The sequence below is a fragment of the Phocoena sinus genome, chromosome 10, assembly GCF_008692025.1.
Source record: "Phocoena sinus isolate mPhoSin1 chromosome 10, mPhoSin1.pri, whole genome shotgun sequence".
Taxonomy (NCBI): domain Eukaryota; kingdom Metazoa; phylum Chordata; class Mammalia; order Artiodactyla; family Phocoenidae; genus Phocoena; species Phocoena sinus.
This window is the reverse complement of record NC_045772.1, coordinates 624653-648583: the sequence shown is the minus strand read 5'-3', so window position 1 is coordinate 648583 and position 23931 is coordinate 624653. Positions and strand designations below refer to the sequence as shown.

The window sequence follows — 23931 nt, the reverse complement described above, 5'->3', positions numbered from 1 at the left end:
GTGGGAGTGAAACAGCACTTCTGATGAGCTCTCCACAAAACCTCTGCTTCTGAGCACATACTTGGTCCTCAGTGAGAAAAGAACAGGTATTCGTGGACAGCCCTGCACCGATGCCTGCCAGCCCTGTGGGAGGCTGGGGGGAGCACCTCCCTGTACGTCTGGCACTTCTCAGAGCCCCAGCAGGTGTGGGCTTCGTGGCTCTGAGCATCCGACCTCTCAGACAGCACCCTCTCCTTCTGGAGCCCGTGAGCCAAGATCGCTGTTGGTCTGGGGAGCACTGAACACAGGGAGGCCCCCGCCCAGGTGAAGGCAGACCTCATGCACTTGGCACCCACCTCACGTGGCGGCCTGCCCCCCACACAAAGCCAGCGGTCCCCAGGCTGGATGCGGAGATGGGGTGAGAGCTGAACCCTGTCGTGGGGCTATGGGGCAGGAGCCTGCAGACAAGGCTGCTTGGAAGGTGTATGGAGACACCTGCACAAGCCCCAGGCACAGCCACTGAGATGGCAGCCCTGATGGACCCAGCGGCCGCCAGCGAGCACGGACCCGGGAGAAAGCGCTCGAGCTTTGCGGTTGCTGCGGAGATTACAACATGCGTTTCTTAAATGTGCTGAGGTGAAATTCACAAACTATAAAAATAACCATTTTAAAGTGAAAATTCACTTCTGGTGTCCAGCATGTAAGGAGCCTGGAAGCTGCCACTCCACCCCAACAGCAGGTGAAAACCTGAACAAACCGGAAAATCACCAGCTGTTCTTAGATCTGTCCGAGAACTGAGGTCACAAGGCAAAAGCCTGCCCCAAACTGGCGAGAGGGATGGGCGGGTACAGAGAGTCACCAGAGCAGAAACCTGTGTGGGAGCCAGCCCCAGGGAAGGAAACCCACCTGCTGCAATGGACAAGTTGCTAGAGGCTCACCTTTAGGGGGCCCCATACTTTTGTCAGTTTTACCTCCAAGAGTTTGACCTGGGGGTCACAGTGAGTATTGGAAGAAAATCCCCTTGTGCTTCTGACAGGGAGAGGAGGAAAGGAACACTCTGTTCTTAACAAGGCTGCCCTCAGGAGAAACAGTCACCAGAGTGTGACCTGCCAGGGTTTGATCAGGGCCTAATCAACGCTGGGGCAGGAAAATACCCAGCTCCGCCGCCTCTAGCCATCCTATCCCACCAAAGCGGGGGAAAAAGGAAAAGCGGTGGTGAAGTTCACAGTCCAAGGGCACAGGCTCAGCAAAGACTGAGACCTGATCACAGGACTACAAAGCACTGTATCAGACAAAAAAAAAAAAAAAAAAAAAAGAGGGGATTTTTTGCCAGTAGACTTGGCTTGCAAGAAATGTTGAAAGAAATCCTTAGGAGAGAAAAGAAATGGCATAAATCAGAAACTCAGATCCACATAAAGAAAGGAAGAGCATTAGAGGAGGAGTAAATAAAGGGAAAATTAAAGCTTTACTTTTTTAATCCTTAATTGATCTGACAGAACTTAATAATTTAATAATTATTATTAAAAATAAAAATAGAAAAAATATATCCAGATTATAGCTTATGGATAAGTGAAATAAATGACAGCAAAGATACAGGGCACAGGAGGGAGGAATTAGGAATATTTTGTTATAAAATATTCCCATTACTGTAAAGTGGTCAATGTTACTTGAAAATGCAGTTTGATTCATTGTAAATGTATATTGCAAACTATAGGACAACCACTAAAAAAATTTATATATATCTGTGTATATCTGCTATGCTAGGAAGAGAAAGAAAATGAAATCATACAAAATGCTCAATTAAAACCACAAGAGGCAGAAAAAGAGTAGAAAACAATAGGAACAAAGGACAAGGGCAACGAATAGAAAACAGTAACAAATATGGTAGCTGTTACTCCAACCATATCAATAATCACTTTAAATGTCAACGATTAAATGTATCAATTAAAAGAGATTATACAGTGATCAAACAATAAGACCCAACTGTGTTTTCAACAAGAATTCCACTGTAAATGAAGACACATATAGATTAAAAGCAAAGGGATGGAGAGAAATATACCCTGCTAACACTAATAAAGGAAAGCAGGAGTATCTATATTAATTTCAGACAGAACAGACTTCAGAGCAAGGAAAACTATCAGGGATGAAAAGAATGTTACATGACGATGAAGGGGTCAATACACCAAGAAGACATAGCAACACTTAACATGTATGTGCCTAACAACAGAGCATCAAAATACATGAGGCACAAACTGATAGAACTTCAGGGAGAAATAGATGGGCTCTATTAAAGTTGGAGACTTCAACACCCCTCTCTCAGAAATGGATAGATCCAGCAGGCAGAAAATCCGTAAGGACGTAGGTGAACTTAGCAGCACCGTCAATCAACTGGATATAATGGACATCTATACACTACTTCATCCAACAACAGCAGAATACACATTCTTCTCAAGCTCATTTGGAACGGTTCCCAAAATAGGCCACTTTGGGGCCATAAAACACACCTTAACAAATGTAAAAGAACAGAGATCATAAAATATATGCTCTCAGACCACAATGGATTAAACTAGAAATCAGAAGATACAGATAGCTGGAAAACTCCTCAAGTATGTGGAGACTAAACAACATACATCTGATAACACATGAGTCAATGAAAAGAATCCCAAGAAAAATTTTAAATATTTAGAACTGAATGAAAATAAAAATACAATTCATCAAAATTTGTGGGATGCAATGAAAGCAGTGCTTAGAGGGGAATTTATAGCACTGAATGCGTATATTAGAAATGAAGAAAGATCTGAAACTAATTATCTAAGCTGTTATCTTAGGAAGCCAGAAAAAGAAGAACAAATCAAACTCAAACAGAAGAAAATAAATAATAAAACTTAGACCAGGGACTTCCCTGGTGGCACAGTGGTTGAGAATCCGCCTGCCAAAGCAGGGGACATGGGTTCAATCCCTGGTCCGGGAAGATCCCACATGCCACGGAGCAACTAAGTCCATGTGCTGCAACTACTGAACCTGTGCTCTAGAGCCCGCGAGCCACAACTATTGAGCCCACGTGCCGCAACTACTGAAGCTCGCACGCTTAGAGCCCCTGCTCCACAACAAGAGAAGCCACTGCAGTGAGAAGCCTGTGCACCGCAACAAAGAGTAACCCCCACTCACTGCAACTAGAGAAAGCCCACGCGCAGCCACGAAGACCAAACACAGCCAAAAATATAAAATAAATAAATTAGAAAAAAACACAAACTTAGACCAGAAATCAATGAAATTGAAAACGGGAAATCAATAGAGAAAATAAGTGAAACCAAAAGCTGGTTCTTTGAACACATCAATAAAATTAATAAGCCTTTAGTCAGGTTAACTAAAAACAAAAAAGGATGGATGACATAAATTACTAATATCATCAAACTAAGAGGAGACATCACTACAGATCTCACGAACATTAAAAGGATAATAAAGGAATACTATGAACAACTTTATGCCGACGAATTTTATAATCTAGGTGAAATGGACTGATTCTTTGAAATATACAATCTGCGAAAGCTCAAAGAAGAAGAGATAGACAATCTGAATAGTCCTATACCTATTAAAGAAATCGAATCAATGGTTAATAACTTTCCAAAACAGAAGGCACCAGTCCTAGATGGATTCACAGGTGAATTCTACCAAACATTTAAGGAAAAATGTATACCAATTCTCTACAATCTCTTTCAGATGACAGAAGCAGAGGGAGTACTTTGTAACTCATTCTCTGTGGCCAGCATTACCCTAATACCAAAACCAGACAATGGTATCGCAAGAAAAGAAAACTGTTGACCAAAATCTCTCATGAACATACTTGCAAAAATCCTCAACAAAATATTTGCAAATTAAATCTAACAATTTATAAAAAGAATTACACATCATAACCAAGTCACATTTATCCCAGGTATGCAAAACGGGTTCAGCATTCAAGAATCAATTAATGTAACCCATCATACCAACAGGCTAAAGAAGAAATATTACATGATCATATCAATAGATGCAAAAAAAGCACTCGATAATATTCAACATCCACTTATGATAAAAACTCTCAACAAACTAGGAATAGAGGGGCTTCCCTGGTGGCACAGTGGTTGAGAGTCCGCCTGCCGATGCAGGGGACACGGGTTCGTGCCCTGGTCCGGGAGGATTCCACATGCCGCGGAGCGGCTGGGCCTGTGAGCCATGGCCGCTGGGCCTGCGTGTCCGGAGCCTGTGCTCTGCAACGGGAGAGGCCACAACAGTGAGAGGCCCACGTACCACCAAAAAAACAAAATAAAACAAAACAAAACTAGGAATAGAACATCAAGTTGAATATCCTCAACTTGATAAAGAATATCTACAAAAAACCTACAGCTAACATTATACTTAATGGTGAGAAACTAGAATCTTTCCTACTAAAATCAGGAGCAAAGCAAGGATGTCCTTTCTCACCACTCCTTTTTAACATCATACTGGAAATCCCAGCTAATGCAACAAGACAAGAAAATTAAAAGTAAACAAATTGGGAAAGAAGAAATAAAACTGTTTTTATTCAGAGATGACATGATTGTCTAGGTAGAAAATCTAAAAGAATTAACAACAAAAAAACTTCTGGAACTAGTAAGTGGTTATGGTCAATCACTTTCCTATACACCAGCAATTAATAATTAGAATTTGAAATTAAAAACAAAGTACCATTACATTAGCACTCCAAATATGAAATAAATACATAATTAAATAAATCTAACAAAATATGTACAAGATCTATATGAGGAAAAGTACAAAACTCTGATTACTTAAATCAAAGAAGAACAAATTAATGGAGAGATATTCTGTGGTCGTGAATAGAAAAAATTCATTGTCAAGCTGTCAGTTCTTCCCAACTTGATCTATAGATTCAAAGCAATCCCAATCAAAATCCCAGCAAGTTATTTTGTGGATATTGACCAACTGATTCTAAAGTTTATATGGAGAGGCAAAAAAATCCAGAATAGCCAACACAATGTTGAAGGAGAAGAACAAAGTTAGAAGATTGACACCATCTAAATTTGAGCTTTACAATAAATCTACAATAATCAAGATAGTGTGGTATTGGTGAAAAAGAGACAACTAGGTCAGTGGAATAGAGAGCCCAGAAATAGACCCACACAAATATAGTCAACTGATCTTTGACTAAGGCACAAAGGCAATACAATGGAGCAAAGATAGTCTTTTCAAACAAATGGTGCTGGAACAAATGGATATGTGCAGGCCAAAAAAAAACACAAAGCTATAAAACCCCTAGAAGATAACATAGGAGAAAACCAAGATGAACTTGGGTATGACGACGACTTTTTAGATACAACACCAAAGGCACAATCCGTGAAAAAAATAATTGATAAGTGGGACTTCACTGAAATTTAAAACTTCTGCTCTGTGGAAGACATCATCAACAGAATTAGAAAACAAGCTGTAAAGTTGGAGAAAATATTTGCAAAAGACACATACACTAAAGTACTGGTACCCAAAATATGCAAAGAACCCTTAAAACTCAACAATACAACAAACACCCCGATTTAAAACTGGAGGGAAGCTGAGCAGACTCCTCACCAAAGAATATATACAGATGGCAAATAAGTATATTAAAAGATGTTTAACATCATATATTGTCAGGGGAACGCAAATTAAAACTACAATGAGACACCACTACACACCTGTTAGAACAGCCGAGGTCCAGAGCTCTGACATCACCAAATGCTCACCAGGATGTGGAGCAACAGGAACGCTCATCATTGCTGGCGCGAGCACAAAACGGGGCAGCAACCACTTTGGAACAAGTTAGGCAGTTTCTTACCAAACTAAACGTACTCTTGCCATCTTATCCAGCAGTCGTGATCCTTGGTATTTACCAAGTGAGTTGAAAACTTACAGCTGCACAAGAGCCCGTATGCAGCTTTAATCATACTGCCAAGACTCGAAAGCACCCAAGATGTCCTTCAACAGGTGACAGGATGAACAAACTCTGTTCCATCCAGACAGTGGAATGTTAGTCGGTGCTAAAGAGAAATGAGCTATCAAGGCATGACTTAAGGAGGGATTTAAGGAGGGACCTTGAATGCACATTAGTAAGTGAAAGAAGCCTGTCTGAGTCATATACACTGTATGATTCCAACTGCATGACATTTTGGAAAAGGCAAAGCTGTGGCGACAACAAAAAGATAAGATGTTGGGGGGAAGGAGGAATGAACAGGCTGACCACAGAGGATTTTTAGGGCAGTGAAACTACTCTGAAAGATACTACATCAGTGGATACATGTCATTATACATTTGTCCAAACCAAGAGGGAACCCTGATGTAAACTGTGGGGTCTGGGTGATGATGACGTGTCAATGTAGGTTCATCACTTATAACAAATGGACCATCTGGAGGAGGATGTTGACACAGGGGAGGAAAGGGCAGAGGGTACACGTGACACCTGTACCTCCTGCTCAACTTCGCTGTGGACCTAAAACTGTTCTGTGAAAGTGAATAACAACAAAAAGGACTTATTTGGGTCTTGTAGGCCGAAACCCACGGTGGCCCACGACTCCCGACATGACCCAGGAGCGCCACTCCCATGGCATTCTGCTGGAAGAGACTGGGGTCGGGGCAGAGCTGCAGCCCCACCCTGGATGCACAGCTCCACGGCCCGTCCCGTCACCGTCCTCCCGGGGTGCCATGGCCTTGGCCACACCAAGGCGGCACGCACCTTGCTTGTTGCTGGAGTCCCTGTCACCGGCCTCTTCCCTCCAGCCCTTGGGTGAGCTCCTGCTGCAGTTCTGGTGGCTGACCACCCACTTGAGGATGCTGGAGGCCACCGTGCGCCGGAAGTCATCTGAAAGGACACCAAGGCCTCGCCCCCGTGCCTGCGCTGGGGACGGGAACTCAGCCAGCGCCAGCCATTCCCTGCCCGGGCATCCCACTGCGTGAGGGGGCCTCACTCCTGCCTCAGAGCCCTCGGGGGGCCGGGCGCTCCCCCACTGCCCACACCCTCCACCTCCACACTCATCCTCCCTCCTCTGCGGAGGGGAGTCTCATCCACCCCAGGACCTCCACCCCAGCTGTGCATCCACCCTGCCTACAGGCCCAGAGGCAGAATCCACGCACCCCGTTTCCTGCCCCTCTCCTGCACCCCCAGGGCCACGGTCTGTGGGCACCGTCACCACCTCTCCCTGCCCCTGTGTCCTCAGCCCTGCACAGAGGGATCCTTCTAGAAGAGCCCCCTGCTGACAGCACCGGGAACCTCCCCATCACACGAGCCCCTCCGGACCTTTCTGGACATGTTGTCTCCCACCGCTCTAACTGTGGGTGGCTGGGGGCCCTGCTGTATCCACCAGCGCAGAGGCAGCTCAGGGTCCCCCAGACCCAGGCTTGGAGCCAGGCTGCCTCTGAGCGCCTGTCACATGCCAGGGGCAGCGGCCAGGGGAAGCTCGCCTCCATGAGGGGCCTGGGAGGCGAGGCTGCTCCCCACCCCAAGTAGCTGGATATTCCAGCAACTTCTCTCCCAAACCTGCTCCTTCCCCACCTCAGCTGAGGCCACCCTTCCGGGCATCCACCGGCCTGGCAGCTACTGCTGCCCTGGAAACACCCAGAACCTGAGCCCCCCACGCGGCCCCTCACCCACCCCCCTCCGTCCATCAGAACACATGCTCCTGAGATCACCAGCCCCCTGCCCGAGGACGTGCGGGCACACTGCCTGCTGCAGGGCTGGTCTGGAGCTCCCCAGCCAGCCGCCCTCAGCCCCCCTCTCCTCTGGGTCTCCACCCGGCACCCCATCTTGCGAGGCCCCTGCTCACGGCCCTGCCCCCACTGCGCTTCTCACCTCTGCCCCCGCCCCGCCCCTGCCTTGTCCTGCAGCCGGCCATTGGCTCCTGGGAGCCCCGGCCTGGGGTCAGGGCACAGGGCCGGCAGGGGTGCTGGGCAGATGCCGCTCTCTACAGCCCCCCAGACGGGCGCTCAGGAAACACGGGTCCCCCCCGAACGACCCCCTCCCCTGCCTGCCCTGACCATCTCCTTCTCTCTCCTGTGCCTCCAGGCAGATCGAACCAGGGACCAGCCTTTGTCCCCAGCCCAGAGCCGGTCGTCCCCGTGTGCCCCAGGCACCCAGACCCGGGCCCAGCACCATCCCCATGCCGGTCTCTCCCAGAAGCCCCGTCAGAACCAAGCTGCTGACACTTGGCCTCCTGCCTTGCAGACGCTGCCCATGGAAGTTTCTAGACTGGCTCCTACCACGTGAAACAGAGCTGAGGTCCCAGGTGCTGGGATGGGACCGGGCCCCCCGCCATCACCCCACCCCCACCCCCAGCCCTGGGGCCCCTCCTGCAGGAAGGTGGGCCAGAAAGAGGCCCCGCCGGGTTTCCGGGCCCAACGCTCAATGCCAGGCGCCTCGGCCAGGCCACCAGCCACTCACCCAGGAACTCTCGCTTCTCGCTCTCGGTGCAGAGGCCGTAGCAGCGTGGGAAGAAGCAGTCGGGGTTGGCCTGGACGTACCACGGCAGGCTCCGCAGGCTCACGCACAGCCCGATCTCCAGAGACAGCGGCACGTCAGGCCCGCCGGCCACGCGCCAGGCCAGCTTGGACCACTCTTAGTGCCCACGGGCCTGGCTGGGCAGCACTGGCTCCAGTGGGCTCCCGGGAGGGCACCTCCTGGAGCCGCCCCTCCCCAGCCGCCCGGCCCCACTGGGCCGTCCGCAGGCATCGCCCACGCCCGGAAGGACACCAGCGGCCCAAGGCCTGGCGAGGGTGAGTGGGGGGGGGGGGGGGGGGGCGGAGCCCTACAGGGAGCCCCGGGGGCGGCCGTGCACTTCGTCCCTGCCCCTCTGTCACCCTTGAGGGTTTAGGGGACGGTGCCCTTGTTGCCAGGGAAGCCCCTTTACCCAATCGCTCCCAGGGGGTACACACAGGCCTGTCCCTCCCGGGCTGGCCCCGCCCCTAACCTCAGCCCTCAGGGTAAATGGGGAACGGCTGCCTGGAGGGGCTGGCGGCTGAAAGGGGGAGAGGGCAGGAAGTGCCCGTGTGGCAATGCCCCCCTGCAGTTGGAAGTCACAGCGCAGGTGAGGGTGGCCCGGCCCCCCTGGGATCCGGAGCCCCTCCAGGGCCCAGAGCCTGGGTCGGGCTGCGGTGGCAGCCGTCACCTGCCCTGTCTTGGGCTTGGCCTGTGCGCTTGGGGCCGCCCAGGGACACAGGGCGAGGGGCACAGGGGCTCTGGGGGGCGGTTTGAGGGCAGCAGCATGGAGCGGCTCTGGACTCTGCTGCTGGGCCAGGCCAGCAGGAGGCTCCAGTCCTGGAGAGGCGGCCCCAGGGAACCAGTCCCCGTGTGGCGCTCCCGGCTCCGGAGGTACTGGCATTTCAGGAGGCAGGGTGCTGCCCCGCCTGCGCCCCCAGCCCTCCCACTCACCTTGGTGGTGAAGGACGCCGTCTTCCCGTAGTGATTCAGCATCTGGTCGCAGCTCAGACTGTGATAGTCAATGATGTCCCTTTTGATTGTCCAGAGGAAGTGCGGTGTTTCATTTTTTACCAACCTGGACTGGCAAGAAGAAGCCTTTGTCCACACCTAGCACCCAGGGCTCACGTCTCTGACAATGGGACACGCCAAGACTAAAGGAACCGGGGTTTAGGTGAGAAGCAGTGTGTGATTTCTGTGACTCTCCCATCCTGACTGCGGCCTTGCACGTTCCTCGAGGGTCTCCTGCGGGCTCACGTGGGAGCAGCTACCACACAGGGCTTCCGATGGCACAGGGGTAGGGGGCTTCGGGGTCTGGGCTGCAGGGGCCCCGACTGAGGTCTGAGCTGCCGGCCGCAGGGACACACCACGTGTGGACCTGGGAGAGTCCCCCTCCCTGGCCGCCGGGACACAGGCTTCTCCGCTGCCCCCGCACCTTCAGAACGCAGGGGCCCATGAGAGCAGCTGTCATTCGTCACAGTGTGTGAGGAACCGTCGTACACGGAAGTTTAGACAGGCTTGGTGGCCACCCGGGCGCCCGGGACGAGAAACAGGTGGGTGACTGGGGTGTCCTTGGTGTCTGCGCTTTTGTGTTTACCAAAATGGCATGTTTTTGGTCAAAATTTCTAACCATACAAAGAGATACTAGGAAAGGGAAAGATTCTCCAAAATCCTACCCCTAGAGATGACCCGGACACCCTTTGTGGTCACTGTCCACAGACAGCATATCAGGACCACCTAAGCCCCCCGTGACTCAGGTCAATCCACCTTGACCCCTGTGTTCCGGCAGGACTGGCTCCCCCCACCCGACAGCAGCACTGCTGCTGGGGGGGCGCAGGGAGGGGGCTGCTGGGGCCCAGGCCGCCAACGCCACTTCCAAAACGCACCCACCCAGCTCCCTGAACGCTGGGCTCGAGCCCTTGGTCCTCGTTCCCGCTCTCAGAGTGACATGTACAGCTCCTGCTGCCACCTTCCCGTGTAAGTGTCATTTGTCCCACTGTGTGATGAACCGTCGTACACGGAAGCATAGACAGCAGCTTGGTGGCTCCCCGGGCGCCCGGGGTGAGAAACGGCCTTCGGTCCAGAGGTGACGCTCCCGCACAGGCCCGGCCCCCTGCACCCACCCCTGCCGACTGCCCACGCCCCCTACCCGCGGACGGCCCCCCAGCCTCACGGTCGACTTTCACAGAAAGGAATCTGCTCTGGGAACTTGCAGTGATGGGCTCCCCGGCCTGTCGGGGCTTTGCCCGTTTCTATTGGATCGTCATCTGCTCCTGACCTGTGAGCGTGTCACATGTTCTGAGTATCAGATCTTTTAACTCGTAAGCCCTGCAAGTACCTCCCTGAGTGGCTCGTCTTTTCGTTCTGTTCACGGGGTCACACGAGGGACAGGAGCTCTTCAGCGTGGTCAACGCGTCACGCTTGCTCACGGTGGACGCTGTTTGGTCTTGTTTTAACTTTCTTCCCTCCCCTTGAGTCGCAGTGACCCTCTGTTACCGGCCAGCAGAGCCCTCCCAGGGCAGCACAGCTCTGCAGAGCCCATCCCTGATGGCTGACCTACCACCAGGGAGCATCGAGGCCCGGGAGCTGGGCCCTGTGGCAGCTGCCCCGCCCCACAGGCAGGCGCTGCGTCCAGCAGACTCCACCGCCACCGTCGCCGCCTGGGGGCTGTTCTGATCCTGTCCCACAGGGTTTCCACAGACGACAGGCCCAGCTTGCCTGCCCACACGTGGAGGCACACACGTGGACGCTCAGAAACACGGGGCACACAGACGCACACGTGCACACGCATGCACTCGCGCGCATGTCCTCGAGGCCGGGCGTGACCATGGCTTTGCCACATCTCCCCCCGCAGGACGCAGCACAAAGGCAGGTAAACATCAGCCGAGGCCCCTCCAGAGCCCACGGGACCTACCATCACATCGTGGATGTCGTCTGTTTTCCCCAAAGCCACTTCTTGACTTTCTTTGCCTTCAGCACGTTTGTTTTCTGCAAACACAACACACAGGAGATGTCAGTGCATCATGGCGGGAAGGCGTGACCACAGCCGGGCCCACGACGGGGCCCAGTGCGGAGCAGGTGCCCCCGTGGGTTCCGAAAGGAGCAGGGTCGAGTCAGGCTCGGGTGTCCACCGCATGGCACCCCCGCCAGGGGCCGTGCCAGGGTCGGGGACCCGGGACGTGGGCAGGGCCGTGAGCTGGGTCTCAAGCACCGTGTGGGACAGGGCCCAGCGCAGACCCTGGGGCCAAGAGGATGAAGACTTTGTGCAGAGCAGGGGACAGGCACAGGTGGGGTCAGGGAGGACCCGTGACCAGGGGCTGGTGCAGCGGGCAGTGCCAGGGGCCAAGCATGGGGCCAGAGGAGGGACAGTCAGGGCCAGGCCGCTAAAGGACGATGAACACCATCCAGACACAGGAGGAGGTCTGGGCATGGACCGTGGGACACCAAGAAGTGACCAGTACCAGGGTTTGAAAGGGCTCGCCAGTGCCCGGACGCCTGGGGTGGGGGCCGGGAGGTGACTCCGTCCCCAAGGGTGAGGCCACAGCACAGGACCCGCAGAACCGACTCACGTCTGGGTCCTCGTGACATACACACAAACCTCTCACACCGAAACACAAGACACCTCCGATACTCTACCTGGCGCTCCTTCCCCTTCGTCTTTGACACTCGGGACGACCTTGGGCAGAAAGTGGAACCTCTTCTCCACCCAGCCCTTCCTCCGCAGGGAGGCCCGGATCACCGGGGAGTGTCCGTAGATGGAGAAGATCTTCTTTTCCTTGAATTGCAAGAGTGTATTTGAAATTAAAGAATTGAGTTAATTTTATCTCTGCAAGAGGAGTCTACTATCAGGATGACACAGGCTGCACCAACGGGAAGACACCTGTGTTCTGCTCTGAGAAAATCACCCAGGAGCGTTGGGACGGCCGACGGGTTGGGGCCGGGCAGCCCCCGGGCAGGCCCACTCCGCCGTGTGTGTGCCTGCTGCCCCAAACGTGGAGGCCAGGAGGCACAGCACAGCCAGGACCTCGATGCTTCCTGAGGCTCAGACCCCAGCTCAGGGCAGCTCCAGGTCTGAAAGGTGAGACGCAGGACAGGGCCCGAGGGCCTGTGCTCTGTGGCTTTCTTTTCTCTGCAAAGGTGACCGCCCCTCATGCCTGGGGTGGGGGAGCTGCTCGAGGTTTGAGAGGAGAGGGGGGAACAAATGCCCACCAATGGCTGGAGGGGCAGTGCGAACTGCCCAGGGCCAGCACCAGGGGAGCTGGGGGCTCTGCCCATCACTGTGGGAATGAGGCCAGCTGCCAGGGGCCAGGCAGGGAGTTGGTAGCTTGCATCCTCTGCCTTCCCAGATGAGGGACAGGGGGCAGGAGAGTGATGGTCATGCTGGAGCCCCAGGGCCCATGCTGCTGAGGACACAGCCTGAACACAACCGTTGGACAGGGTCAGAGGGCAGCAGCTGCAGGGCAGGGGCAGGGAACAGGGGTATGGTCAGCAGTGAGCTTAGGGCCACATGAGCTTGTGAGGGCAGGAGGGGAGGCCAGGGCAGCAGGGGGAGGCAGCTCAAACTCACTAGGGTCCCTAATTAGACTCTGAATTTCAAAGACAGATTATCCTGGGTGGGCCTGACCTAATCAGGTGTGCTGCTTAAAAGAGGGTCCAGGATCCTCTCAAGTCAGAGATTGAAAACAGCAGAGACTGTCTCTCTCCACTGCTGGCTTTGAAGAAGGTGCCACAAGGAAATTAACTCTGCCAACAAGCTGAGGAAGCTTGGAAGCAGGTCCTTCCCCTGTTGAGCCTTCAGATGAGACCCCATCTGGCTGATGCTTCATTTCACCCTTGACAGACACTGAGCAGAGGACCCAGCCTGGACCCCTGACCCACAGGGGATAATACGTGGTGTGTTTAAGCGGCTAAATTCATGGTGATTTGTCAAAGCAGCATTGGTGGCTAACACGGGTCCCAGCGGGAAGACTGGGAACACGTGCCAAGAACGTGTGGGCTTGTGGCCAGACGCTGAGAGCTCAAGTCCCAGCGCCCACATGAAAGACCTCCAAGCCCCCTTCTAATCAGAACCTCAGTCCAAAGCCTGGCCTCACCCTCGACAGGGCCGTGCACCACGACAGGAGCCACTGTGAGGAGAGGCGGGCAGGGAGTATGACAACAGCAGGAATGTCAGTGCCCTGCAGCTCCAGCAAGACCTCCCAGCTGCGTCCAATCCGCTCCTTAACTGGAGTCAAACTGAATGACTTCAGAAAATCTGATTAACTTTAGTAAGTCAGCACAGGACAATACATAAGGGAACTACAAAAGGACAAAAAAAAGAGTACAAGATTTCTAACATAAGAGAGGGAAAATGGAATAATAAAAAGTAGTCAGTCCACAAGGAAGCATGAAAGGAGAGGAAAACTGAGCAGACAGTGCAAACCAAATGAATGAAACACGATGGGAATATACCAGTGTTTAATTATAGATAAATACACAAAATGCTCCAGTTAAAAGGTAAAGAGTGCCAGACTATATCTTTTTAAGATCTAAATCTATGTTGTTTACAGGAGAAAATCAAAAGCACAACCCTACAGATAGATAAAAAATTAAAGGATCTATATATGAGACAGAATAGCCTTTGGGACAAATAAACATCACTAAAGTAAAGAAAATCATCCCATAATTTAAAGCAAACATTCAATTCACCAGAAAGATACATTTGCACCCATTAAGATGGCTATAAATTATATAGAGCAAAAAGTGGCAGAAACACAAAGTAGACAAATCCCCAATTACAATAGGATATTTAACATGCTTCTCTCAGTAAATTAGAGAACACAGAGACAAAAAATTTCAATAAGGCTAGAAGACTTCAACAACGCAAATAACAAGCTCTACCCTGATGGCTGTGAATATAGCACCCTACATCAACTTTTATATAAATTAACAAAATGCTAGGTATAAAGCAGGTCTGAACACATTTCAACAGAATAACATTGTACCCATTACATCCTCAACCACAGGCAATCAAACTAGAAATCAATAACAAAATAACCAGAAAAGTAGCCACCAGTTTAGAAATTAAGAACCATAGTTTTAAGTAACACACAATCAATGAAAAGCAATAATATGAATTAGAAAATACATTGAACTGAATCTCATCAAAAACACTACAAAATGAAATCTTTTGAAATGCAGCTAAAGCAGTACTTAGTGGGATGTTTGTAGCCCTGAATGTTTATATGTTTTAAGGTCTCAGAAGAAAATCTGAAAATTAAATTCTACTTATATGAAGCCCCAGAAAGGACAGTGGTAGGAAGCACAAAGGGCACATCCGTGGTTGCCAGGATTTGGGAATAACTAGGGCGGGAGGCAGCTTCCAAGGGGGCAGAGGTGCTGTCATGTCTGCAGGGGTTCATGCTGATTACATACGTCACCTGTGCTGTGCTTCTCTCTCCAGGTACATCCAGCCCATCACAGCCTGAGCTGTGCATTCATGATCTGTACACTCGCGTGTGTGTGCTGTGCTTCAGAAGAAAGTTAAGGGAATGAGCACATTTCCACGTGTTAATGTGTGTTGGATTTGTCAGTGCTTCCCCACTGTCCCGGCCTGAGCAACGCAAACGCGTGATAAGGACAGAGGATCACGTTCTCAAAGTGGTAGCCGTGGAGCCACCTGCCCCCATTTGAAGAACGCTTTTCCTTCTTTATCTCCCCCAAATTCTCCCATTCAGCTGAAAGGTAGGCCTCCCCCTTGAGGAAGTGGGTGGGTATGCCAGCTGCCCCACTCGAGCCCCAGAGTTCCTCTCCTGGGCACAAACCCCTCTCACATGCAAGTGTCCTCACCCTGTCACCCGGGAGCCTGGGGCGGGGGGAGTGGATGGGAGGGGGTCTGTGAGTCACTAGGAGTCTGTCCCTTTGTCTGGGATGTGTGTCCACAGCTGCAGTCACACGACTGCATGGCTGCAGGAGAGATTTTTACCGTGTATGTGTCTGCGTTTTTTGAATTTTGAAAGCATTACCTATTTCAAAAGTACAGCTGAAACATAAAGTAACTGGCAGAAGCCTCCACGCGGGGGCCAGGACTGCGGGGGCCGCCTCACATGGGCAGGGGGGCGTCAGAGGCAGCGAACTCACTCTCCAAATTCCAAAACAAATTTCTGTTCTTAAAAGTACCCCTCCCCCCGAGCCCCAAAGAGCATTTACCTTGATTGCCTTGTCCGTTAATTGTCTTGCTATTTTGTATTTGTCTAATTTGGGGGAAGAAATCAAGTCTTGGGAAATTCCTCGTTTTAATTCTACAAAAGAGAAACAGACATCAAGGCAAAGGGAAGAGCGAACAAGTGACATTCGGACTCAGGAGACACCAGCCTAATCCCCATGTCCAGCCCCCCACAGCACTCGGTCAGCCCTCAGCCTCTGCCTGGGCCAGCCTTCTGGCCACCAGCCCCTCTGGGGTCCTCTCTGGACCCTGGCCAGCAGACTCCCATCAGCACACAGCAAGCGTAGCAGCATCCATATAAACATTACAATGAAAACCCTCATCCCTGCACCCTGCCCACTGCCTCCTCCACCTCTCGTCTCTCCTCTCTCCACAGCCCGTCTGCTGGCTCCGCCACAGACAAGCTCGGACCAAGGTCACACATGCACAGGCCAATCCCGTGGTCACTCCCTGCGTCCAGGTCTCTGCCAGCACTGGACACTCAGCCGGCCAGTTCCTGCTCCCCTGAGCTCCGCTCTCCTCCCCTCACTGCCACCCCTTCTCTCTCCCCACGCCCTGACTGTGGCCAGGCCCAGGCCTGGACCGCAGACATCTGTGCTTCACCTCCCCGTCCACCCTGAGCCATCTCATCCCAGATGGTGGCTTGAATTCCACGGGGCAGATGCTCCTGCAACGTACACACCCCGGCAGACCATCCGACCTCCCGACGCCTCCTGGACCCACGGTCCCTGGACGTCCAAAGAGCATCCCAGGTGGGCAGGCAGGCCACCCACCCACCTGCTCCACGTGCAGCTCCCTCCACCCCGTGGACCCCAGAGACCCACATCCTCGGAGCCAACTGATGCAGGCAAGGGAGAGCACCGAGGCCCTGAGCGGGGGTGGGGCTGCAGCAGTGGCCCGTCCACACGGAGTTGGGAGCCCTAGCCCTACCTGGGGACACACAGGAACTGGACGTGGGTCACAGGCGCAAGTGTGGAAGCGCGCACAGGAGCCGGGAGGGGCTCTCAGAGCCTCGGGCTAGGCAGCAAGTCCGAGGTGCTCCACAAAAGCACTGACCATCGAAGCTAAAATGGGCAAATCAGACTTTATCAAAATTGAAATGTTCTCCTCGGCTAAGAAAACGAGAAGGCAAACCCTAGACTCGGGGGAAAAAAATACAATACATTCAACTGACAAAGCAGACACCAAGATGCATCTGAGGGCTTCCACACGTGGGGGGTTCTGGGCAAAGTCAGTTACGAACCAGAGCAGGGCTGGCAGGACCACCAGGAGGACACAGTAGCCTCAGCTGCAGATAGTCACAGGCACTGCCCTCGGTCACTGACACAACCACAAAGGTCAGTGCGGATGAGGATTGAATGCGACTGTCCGACCCTCACCTCACGCGCACACAGAACACCTCGCTCAGTGGCCGCCATCCTGCCCATTCCAGGACACAGGGAACATTTATTAAAATTGACCACGGAGATGTTCTTAACCAATTTCAAAGGGACAGTAGCCACATAGATCATGTCCCCTGATCACAGAGCCGTGAAGTCAGGGAGTTTAATCAGAAGACAAAGTAACTACAGGAGATTAACACACATTTCACAGATGTGCTTCTGAATAACCCGCGTCAAAGAGGAGATCGGGATAAAAAGTAATGCATGTTTCTTAACTAAATGAGAGTTAAAATACCAAGTATCGAATCTTGTAGCTAGGTTCTGTTTATAAAGCGATTTTTAGCTGTAGACGCAAATTGTGGAAAATAATAAAGGCTAAGGACAGTCAGTGAAGCATCCATCTCAGATACTAGAAAGATCACCTCAAAGTCAAACCCAAAGAAATCACCAGAAAACTACCAGCAAATTCAAACCCAAACAAATTATCAATACCAGATATTACCAGAGGATACATTAATAAAATGTTTTTGGGGGGACTTCCCTGGTGGCACAGTGGTTAAGAATCTGCCTGCTAACGCAGGGGACACGGGTTCGATCCCTGGTCCAGGAAGATCCCACATGCCGTGGAGCAACTAAGCCCGTGCGCCACAACTACTGAGCCCGTGTGCCACAACTACTGAGCCTGCGCCTAGAGCTTATGCTCCACAACAAGAGAAGCCACTGCAATGAGAAGCCCGTGCACCGCAATGAAGAGTAGCCCCCGCTCTCCGCAACTAGAGAAAGCCTGCGTGCAGCAATGAAGAGCCAACACAGCCAAGATTAAAAATAAATAATTTTTTTAAGAAAACCCACAAATGTACTATAGAGAAAATTAGCAAAACCAAAAGTTGGATCTTTGAAACATTTTTTTTCAAATTGATAAACCTTTAAATAGACTGACCACAACACTATGAGACTAGAAATCAACTACAAGAAAAAAAACTGCAAAAACCACTAACAGGTGGAGGGTAAACAATATGCTACTAAACAACCAATGAGTGACTGAAGAAATCAAAGAGGAAATTAAAACATATCTGGAGACAAATAAAAATGGAAACGCAACAATCCAAACTCTGTCAGACATAATAGCGAAAGCAGTTCTAAGACGGAAGGTGTAGCGATACAAGCCTACCTCAGGACACAGGAAAAATCTCAAATAAACAACCTAATCTCACACATAAAGCAACTAGAAAAAGAAGAAAAAACAACCTAATCTTACACCTAAAGCAACTAGAAAAAGAAGAACAAAGGAAACCCGAAGTTAGTAGAAGGAAAGAAATCATAAAGATCAGAGCAGAAATAAATGAAATAGAGACTAAAAAAAAAAACAATGGAAAAGATCAATGAAACTAAAAGCTGGTTCTTTGAAAAGGCAAACAAAATTGATAAATCTTTAGCTACACTCATCAAGAAGAAAAGGAAGAGGGCCCAAATCAATAAAATCAGAAATGAAAAAGGAGAAGTTACAACCCACACCACAGAAATATAAAGGATCATAAGAGACTACTGCAAGCAACTCTATGCCAATACAGTGGACAACCTAGAAGAAATGGACAAATTCTTAGAAAGGTACACTCTCCCAAGACTGAACCAGGAAGAAACAGAAAATACGAACAGACCAATTACCAGTATTGAAATTGAATTAGTAATTTTAAAACTCCCAACCAGCAAAAGTCCAGGATCAGATGGCTGCACAGGTAAATTCTACCAAACATTTAGAGAAGAGTTAACACCTATCCTTCTGAAACTATTCCAAAAAACTGCAAAGGAAGAAACACTTACAAACTCATTCTATGAGGCCACTATCACCCTGATACCAAAACCAGACAAAGATACTACAAAAAAAGAAAATTATAGGCCAATATCACTGATGAACATAGATGCAAATATCCTCAACAAAATACCAGAAAACTGAATCCAACAATACATTAAAAGGATCATACACCATGACACCATGATCAAGTGGGATTTATCCCAGGGATGCAAGGATTCTTCAATATCCACAAATCAGTCAACATGATACACCACATTCACAGACTGAAGAATAAAAACCACGTGATCATCTCAATAGATGAAGGAAAGGCTTTTGACAAAATTCAACATCATTTATGATGAAAACTCCCCAGAAAGCAGGCTTAGAGGGAACCTACCTTAACATAATAAAGTCCATATATGACAAACCCACAGCTAACATCATACTCGGTGGTGAAAAGCACTACCTCTAAGACCAGGAACAAGACAAGGATGCCCACTCTCACCACTTTTATTCAACATAATTTTGGAAGTCCTAGCCACAGCAATCAGAGAAGAGAAAGAAAGAAAAGGAACCAAATTGGAAAGGAAGAAGTAAAACTGTCACTGTTTGCAGACAACATGATACTATACGTAGAAAATCCTAAAGATGCCACCAGAAAACTACTAGAGCTCATCAGTGAATTCAGTACAAAGTTGTAGGATACAAAATTAATATACAGAAATCTGTTGCATTTCTATATACTAACAACAAAAGATCAGAAAGAGAAATTAAGAAAACAATCCCATTTATCATTGCATTGAAAAGAATAAAATACCTAGGGATAAACCTATCTAAGCAGGCAAAAAAACCTGTAGTCCAAAAACTATAAGATGCTGATGAAAGAAATTGAAGATGACACAAACAGATGAAAAGATATACCGTGTTCTTGGATTGGAAGAATCAATATATTAAAATGACCGCACTAGCCAAAGCAATGTATAGATTCAATTCAATCCGTACCAAATTACCAATGGCATTTTTCACAAAACTAGAACAAATAATTTTTAAATTTGTATGGAAACACAAAAGATCCTGAATAGCCAAAACAATCTTGAGAAAGAAGAAGGGAGCTGGCAGCATCACACTCCCTGACTTCAGACTATACTACAAAGCTACAGTAATCAGAACAGTATGGTACTGGCACAAAAACAGTAATATAGATCAATGGATAGAGAGCCCAGAAATAAACCCATGTACTTATGGTCAATTAATCTATGATGCAAGGATATACAATGGAGAAAAGACAGCCTCTTCAATAAGTGGTGCTCAGAAAACTAGACAGCTACAGGTAAAAGAATGAAATTAGAACATTCTCTAATACCGTATACAAAAATAAACTCAAAATGGATTAAAGACTTAAATGTAAGACTGGATAAAACTCCTAGAGGAAAATATAGGGAGAACACTCTTTGACATAAATTGCAGCGATATTTTTTTGATCCATCTCCTAAAGTAATGAAAATAAAAGCAAAAATAAATAAATGGTACCTAATTAAACTTAAAAGCTTTTGCACAGCAAAGGAAACTATAAACAAAATGAAAAGACAACCTATGGACTGGAAGAACAAATTTGCAAATGATGCAACTGACAAGGGATTAATTTCCAAAATATATAAACAGCTCAGTATCAACCAAACAAACGACCCAATCAAAAAATGGGATTTAGAAAATCTAAACAGACATTTCTCCAAAGAAGACATACAAATGGCAATAGGCCCATGAAAAGATGCTCAATATCACTAATTACTAGAAAAATGCAAATCAAAACTACAATGAGGTATCACCTCACACCAGTCAGAATGGCCACCATCAAAAAGTCTACAAATAATAAATGCTGGAAAGGGTGTGGGGAAAGGGAACCCTCCTACACTGTTGGTAGGAATGTAACTTGGTGTAGCCACTATGGAGAACAGAATGAAGGTTACTTAAAAAACTAAAAATAGGGTTACCATATGATCTGGCAATCCCACTCCTGGGTGTATAGCTAGAAAAGACGAAAACTCTAATTTGAAAAGGTACACGCACCCCCATGTTCACGGCAGCACTATTTACAGTAGCCAAGACATGGAAGCAACCTAAATGTCCATCAACAGATGAATGGATAAAGAAGATGTGGTATACATATATATACATATACAATGAAATATTACTCAGCCACAAAAAAGAATGAAATAATGCCATTTGCAGCAACATGGATGGACCTAGAGATTATCATATTAAGTGAAGTAAGTCAGCTAGAGAGAGACAAATATCATTTGATATCATTTATATGTGGAATCTAAAAAAATGATACAAATGAACTTACTTACAAAACAGAAATAGATTCACAGATATAGAAAACAAACTTATGGTTACCAAAGGAGAAAGGTGGGGGGAGGAATAAATTAGGAGTTTGGGATTAACAGATACACACTACTATCTACAAAATAAATACACAAAAAGGACCTGCTGTATAGCATAGGGAATAATATCTTGTAATAACCTATAATGGAAAAATCTGAAAAAGCATATATATATATATATATATATATATATATATATATATCTGAATCACTTTGCTGTATACCTGAAATGAACACAACATTGTAAATCAACTATACTTCAATAAAAAAAGATATTATAAACATCCACATGTCAATAATTTGGCAATTCATATGAAATGGACATTTTCCTTAAACAACACTGCTTATCAAAAGTGACATAAAAGAAATAGAAAATCCAGATGGGCCTATTTCTGTTAAACAAATTAACTCCATATTTAAAATGTTTCCCACAATGAAGCCAGGCCTAGATGGCATTACAGGTCAACCTGTCCAAATATTTCAGAAAAAAAAAAAAAAAAACCCAAAAACCCCCACATAAGCCCTATCACTAAAGAGGAAAGTAGAAAAGCCTTTTCAACCCTTTCTTTTGTTTTCTTTTTCAAGTTTTTTTTATGAGGTCATACATTTAACACCAAAATCTGACAAGGACCTTTTTAAAAGAAAGAAATATTACAAGCCAATCTTGCTTATAAAAATAGACACAAAAATCTTAAAATATTTGTAAATCAAATCCAGTGACATATAAAACAGTACACTTGACCATGTGGTATTTGTTTTAGGGATACAAAGTTTGTTTAATATTTGAAAATCCATAAGGTAATCATTTGATAGACTAAAGGAAAAAATATGCAGAAGAAAACATATGATAAAATGTAATAACTACTTGTTTTAAAACTCTCAGTAAACTAGGAATAAAGGGAACTTCCTTTAAAACGTATAGCAACAAGAATTTATAGGTGTTTAATTTATAATTTTTGTGAATGACAACTTAATTAAAAGATACTAGTACATTTTATAGGGAAAATATTAACCACTAGGGCTTAGAGAAGGGTATCCTGGTGAACCTGGATCAGTTTAGGGCCTCTGTATTATAACTATAAAATAGGTTCTAAAATGAAAATTCAATATTTTAGATAAATTTGCCAAAGAAAACTTGACAGTCAAAGAAATGTGAAAAAAATCATGTTTAAAAAATTTAAAAAAACTTATACATCATATTTCATGGTGAAACACTGAGCACTTTCCTCCTGAGTGTGTAAACAAAAAAAGATGTCCACTATATCATATCTATTCAACATTATACTCAAAAGTGCTAACCCATGCAATAACGCAAGAAAAGGAAATAAGAGATATAAAGACTGAAAAGATCTGCAGGTGATGATTGTGTATGTAATAAATCTAATTATATGAGTTAGTAGTGTATTTACCAAGGTCACCAACCACCAAGCCAGGAAAATGAATTCAACTGTATTTCTATGCACTAGAGACAATTAGAAAATGAAACTCAAAAATGCCACCTACAGCAGTATTAAGCACGGATTATCTGGGAGTGATTCTAACAAAAGGTCTTGTACACCTGTAACTAAAAGTGGGAACCTTACTGACAAGAATGAAAGAGCCGATGTTCGTGGTCAGAAGTCTGGGTATTAAGATGTTAATTCTCACCCCAATTGATCTACACATTCAATGGAATCACAAAATCCCAGCAGGACTCGTGTGTGTGTGTGTGTGTGTGTGTGTGTGTGTGTGTGTGTTGGGGGGGGCTTATATTAGCAATCAATTCTAAAAATGCAAAAGTCCAAGAAAACCTGAGCACATCTTGAAGAACAAAGTCAGAGAAATATTAAGACATTACGAGGCTCCTGGAATTAAAGCAGGTACTTCGGAATAAGGACGGGCAGACAGATCAACAGAACAGACGGATGCCCCCTCCCCAAGCCTGAGCTTGGCCGTCCCTTTCAGGAAACCCAGGGCGGCGGGCCCAGGACAATACTGACTAGATTCTCCTCTCCGCTCCCCTTCCGATGACGCAGACGGTTCCATTCCGGCCTCTGCCTCGGGCACCTCAACTTTCCTCCCTTCCACTGCCTGGACCCCTGCAAGGGGGTATCAGTGCTGATAGAGGAAGGGAACTCAGAGGGGCGAGAGCAGGGCGGGGGTGGAGGGGGAAGTCTGGGGTTGGGGGGGCGCAGGCTAGGGTCGGGGTGGGGGGCCGAAGGCGGGGTCCAGAGGTGTAGGGCTGGGCAGGTCTGGAGCAGGGCGGGGGCGGTCAGGAGCTCCGAAGGAAGGGTAGGTCCGGGACTCCGCGGGGGTGGTCTAGAATCCCAGAGGCGGAGGGGCGGAGAGCGGTTGGCCCCGTGCTCACCCGGGCGGGGGCCCGTGCCCTCGCCCCCCGTCGCGCCGTCCCGCGTCCTCCGGTTGCCCGGGGTGACGGGCCCGGGCCGCGCGGCGCACTGTGCGGTAGCACCGGGGCGCCGGCAGCTGGGCCCGGGGAGCGCGGCTCGGCGGCGGCCGGCGCTGGGCGTGGGGCTGCGCGGGCGCGCGGGCGGCAGGGGGCGGCGGGAGCGGCTGCGGGAGTGGCTCAGAGTGCGGCTCCGGGGACGACGGCGCGCGGGGGCCGTGGGGTCCCACAGGCGGCGTTCGGGGGTACCCAGGCGGGGCCCCCGGCAGGGGCTGCAGTCCGAGGCGCGGCCGCGGCCCGCGCGGGGGCTGGGGCGCCGGGGGCCGGGCATGGTGTC

At 48.7% G+C, this 23931-nt stretch overlaps 1 protein-coding gene across 1 annotated transcript in view; it reads right to left on the bottom strand.

The window, feature by feature from the left end:
• The window catches only part of TTLL8 (tubulin tyrosine ligase like 8), a 75012-nt gene extending 51087 nt beyond the window's left edge, over positions 1-23925 (bottom strand). Inside the window, 8 exon segments of the mRNA XM_032645318.1 lie at positions 6716-6841; positions 8417-8531; positions 9404-9532; positions 11364-11437; positions 12086-12224; positions 15638-15729; positions 23191-23289; positions 23559-23925. Coding sequence (XP_032501209.1) covers positions 6716-6841; positions 8417-8531; positions 9404-9532; positions 11364-11437; positions 12086-12224; positions 15638-15729; positions 23191-23289; positions 23559-23925 — 1141 coding nt within the window.
• Positions 23926-23931: the final 6 nt, after the last annotated feature.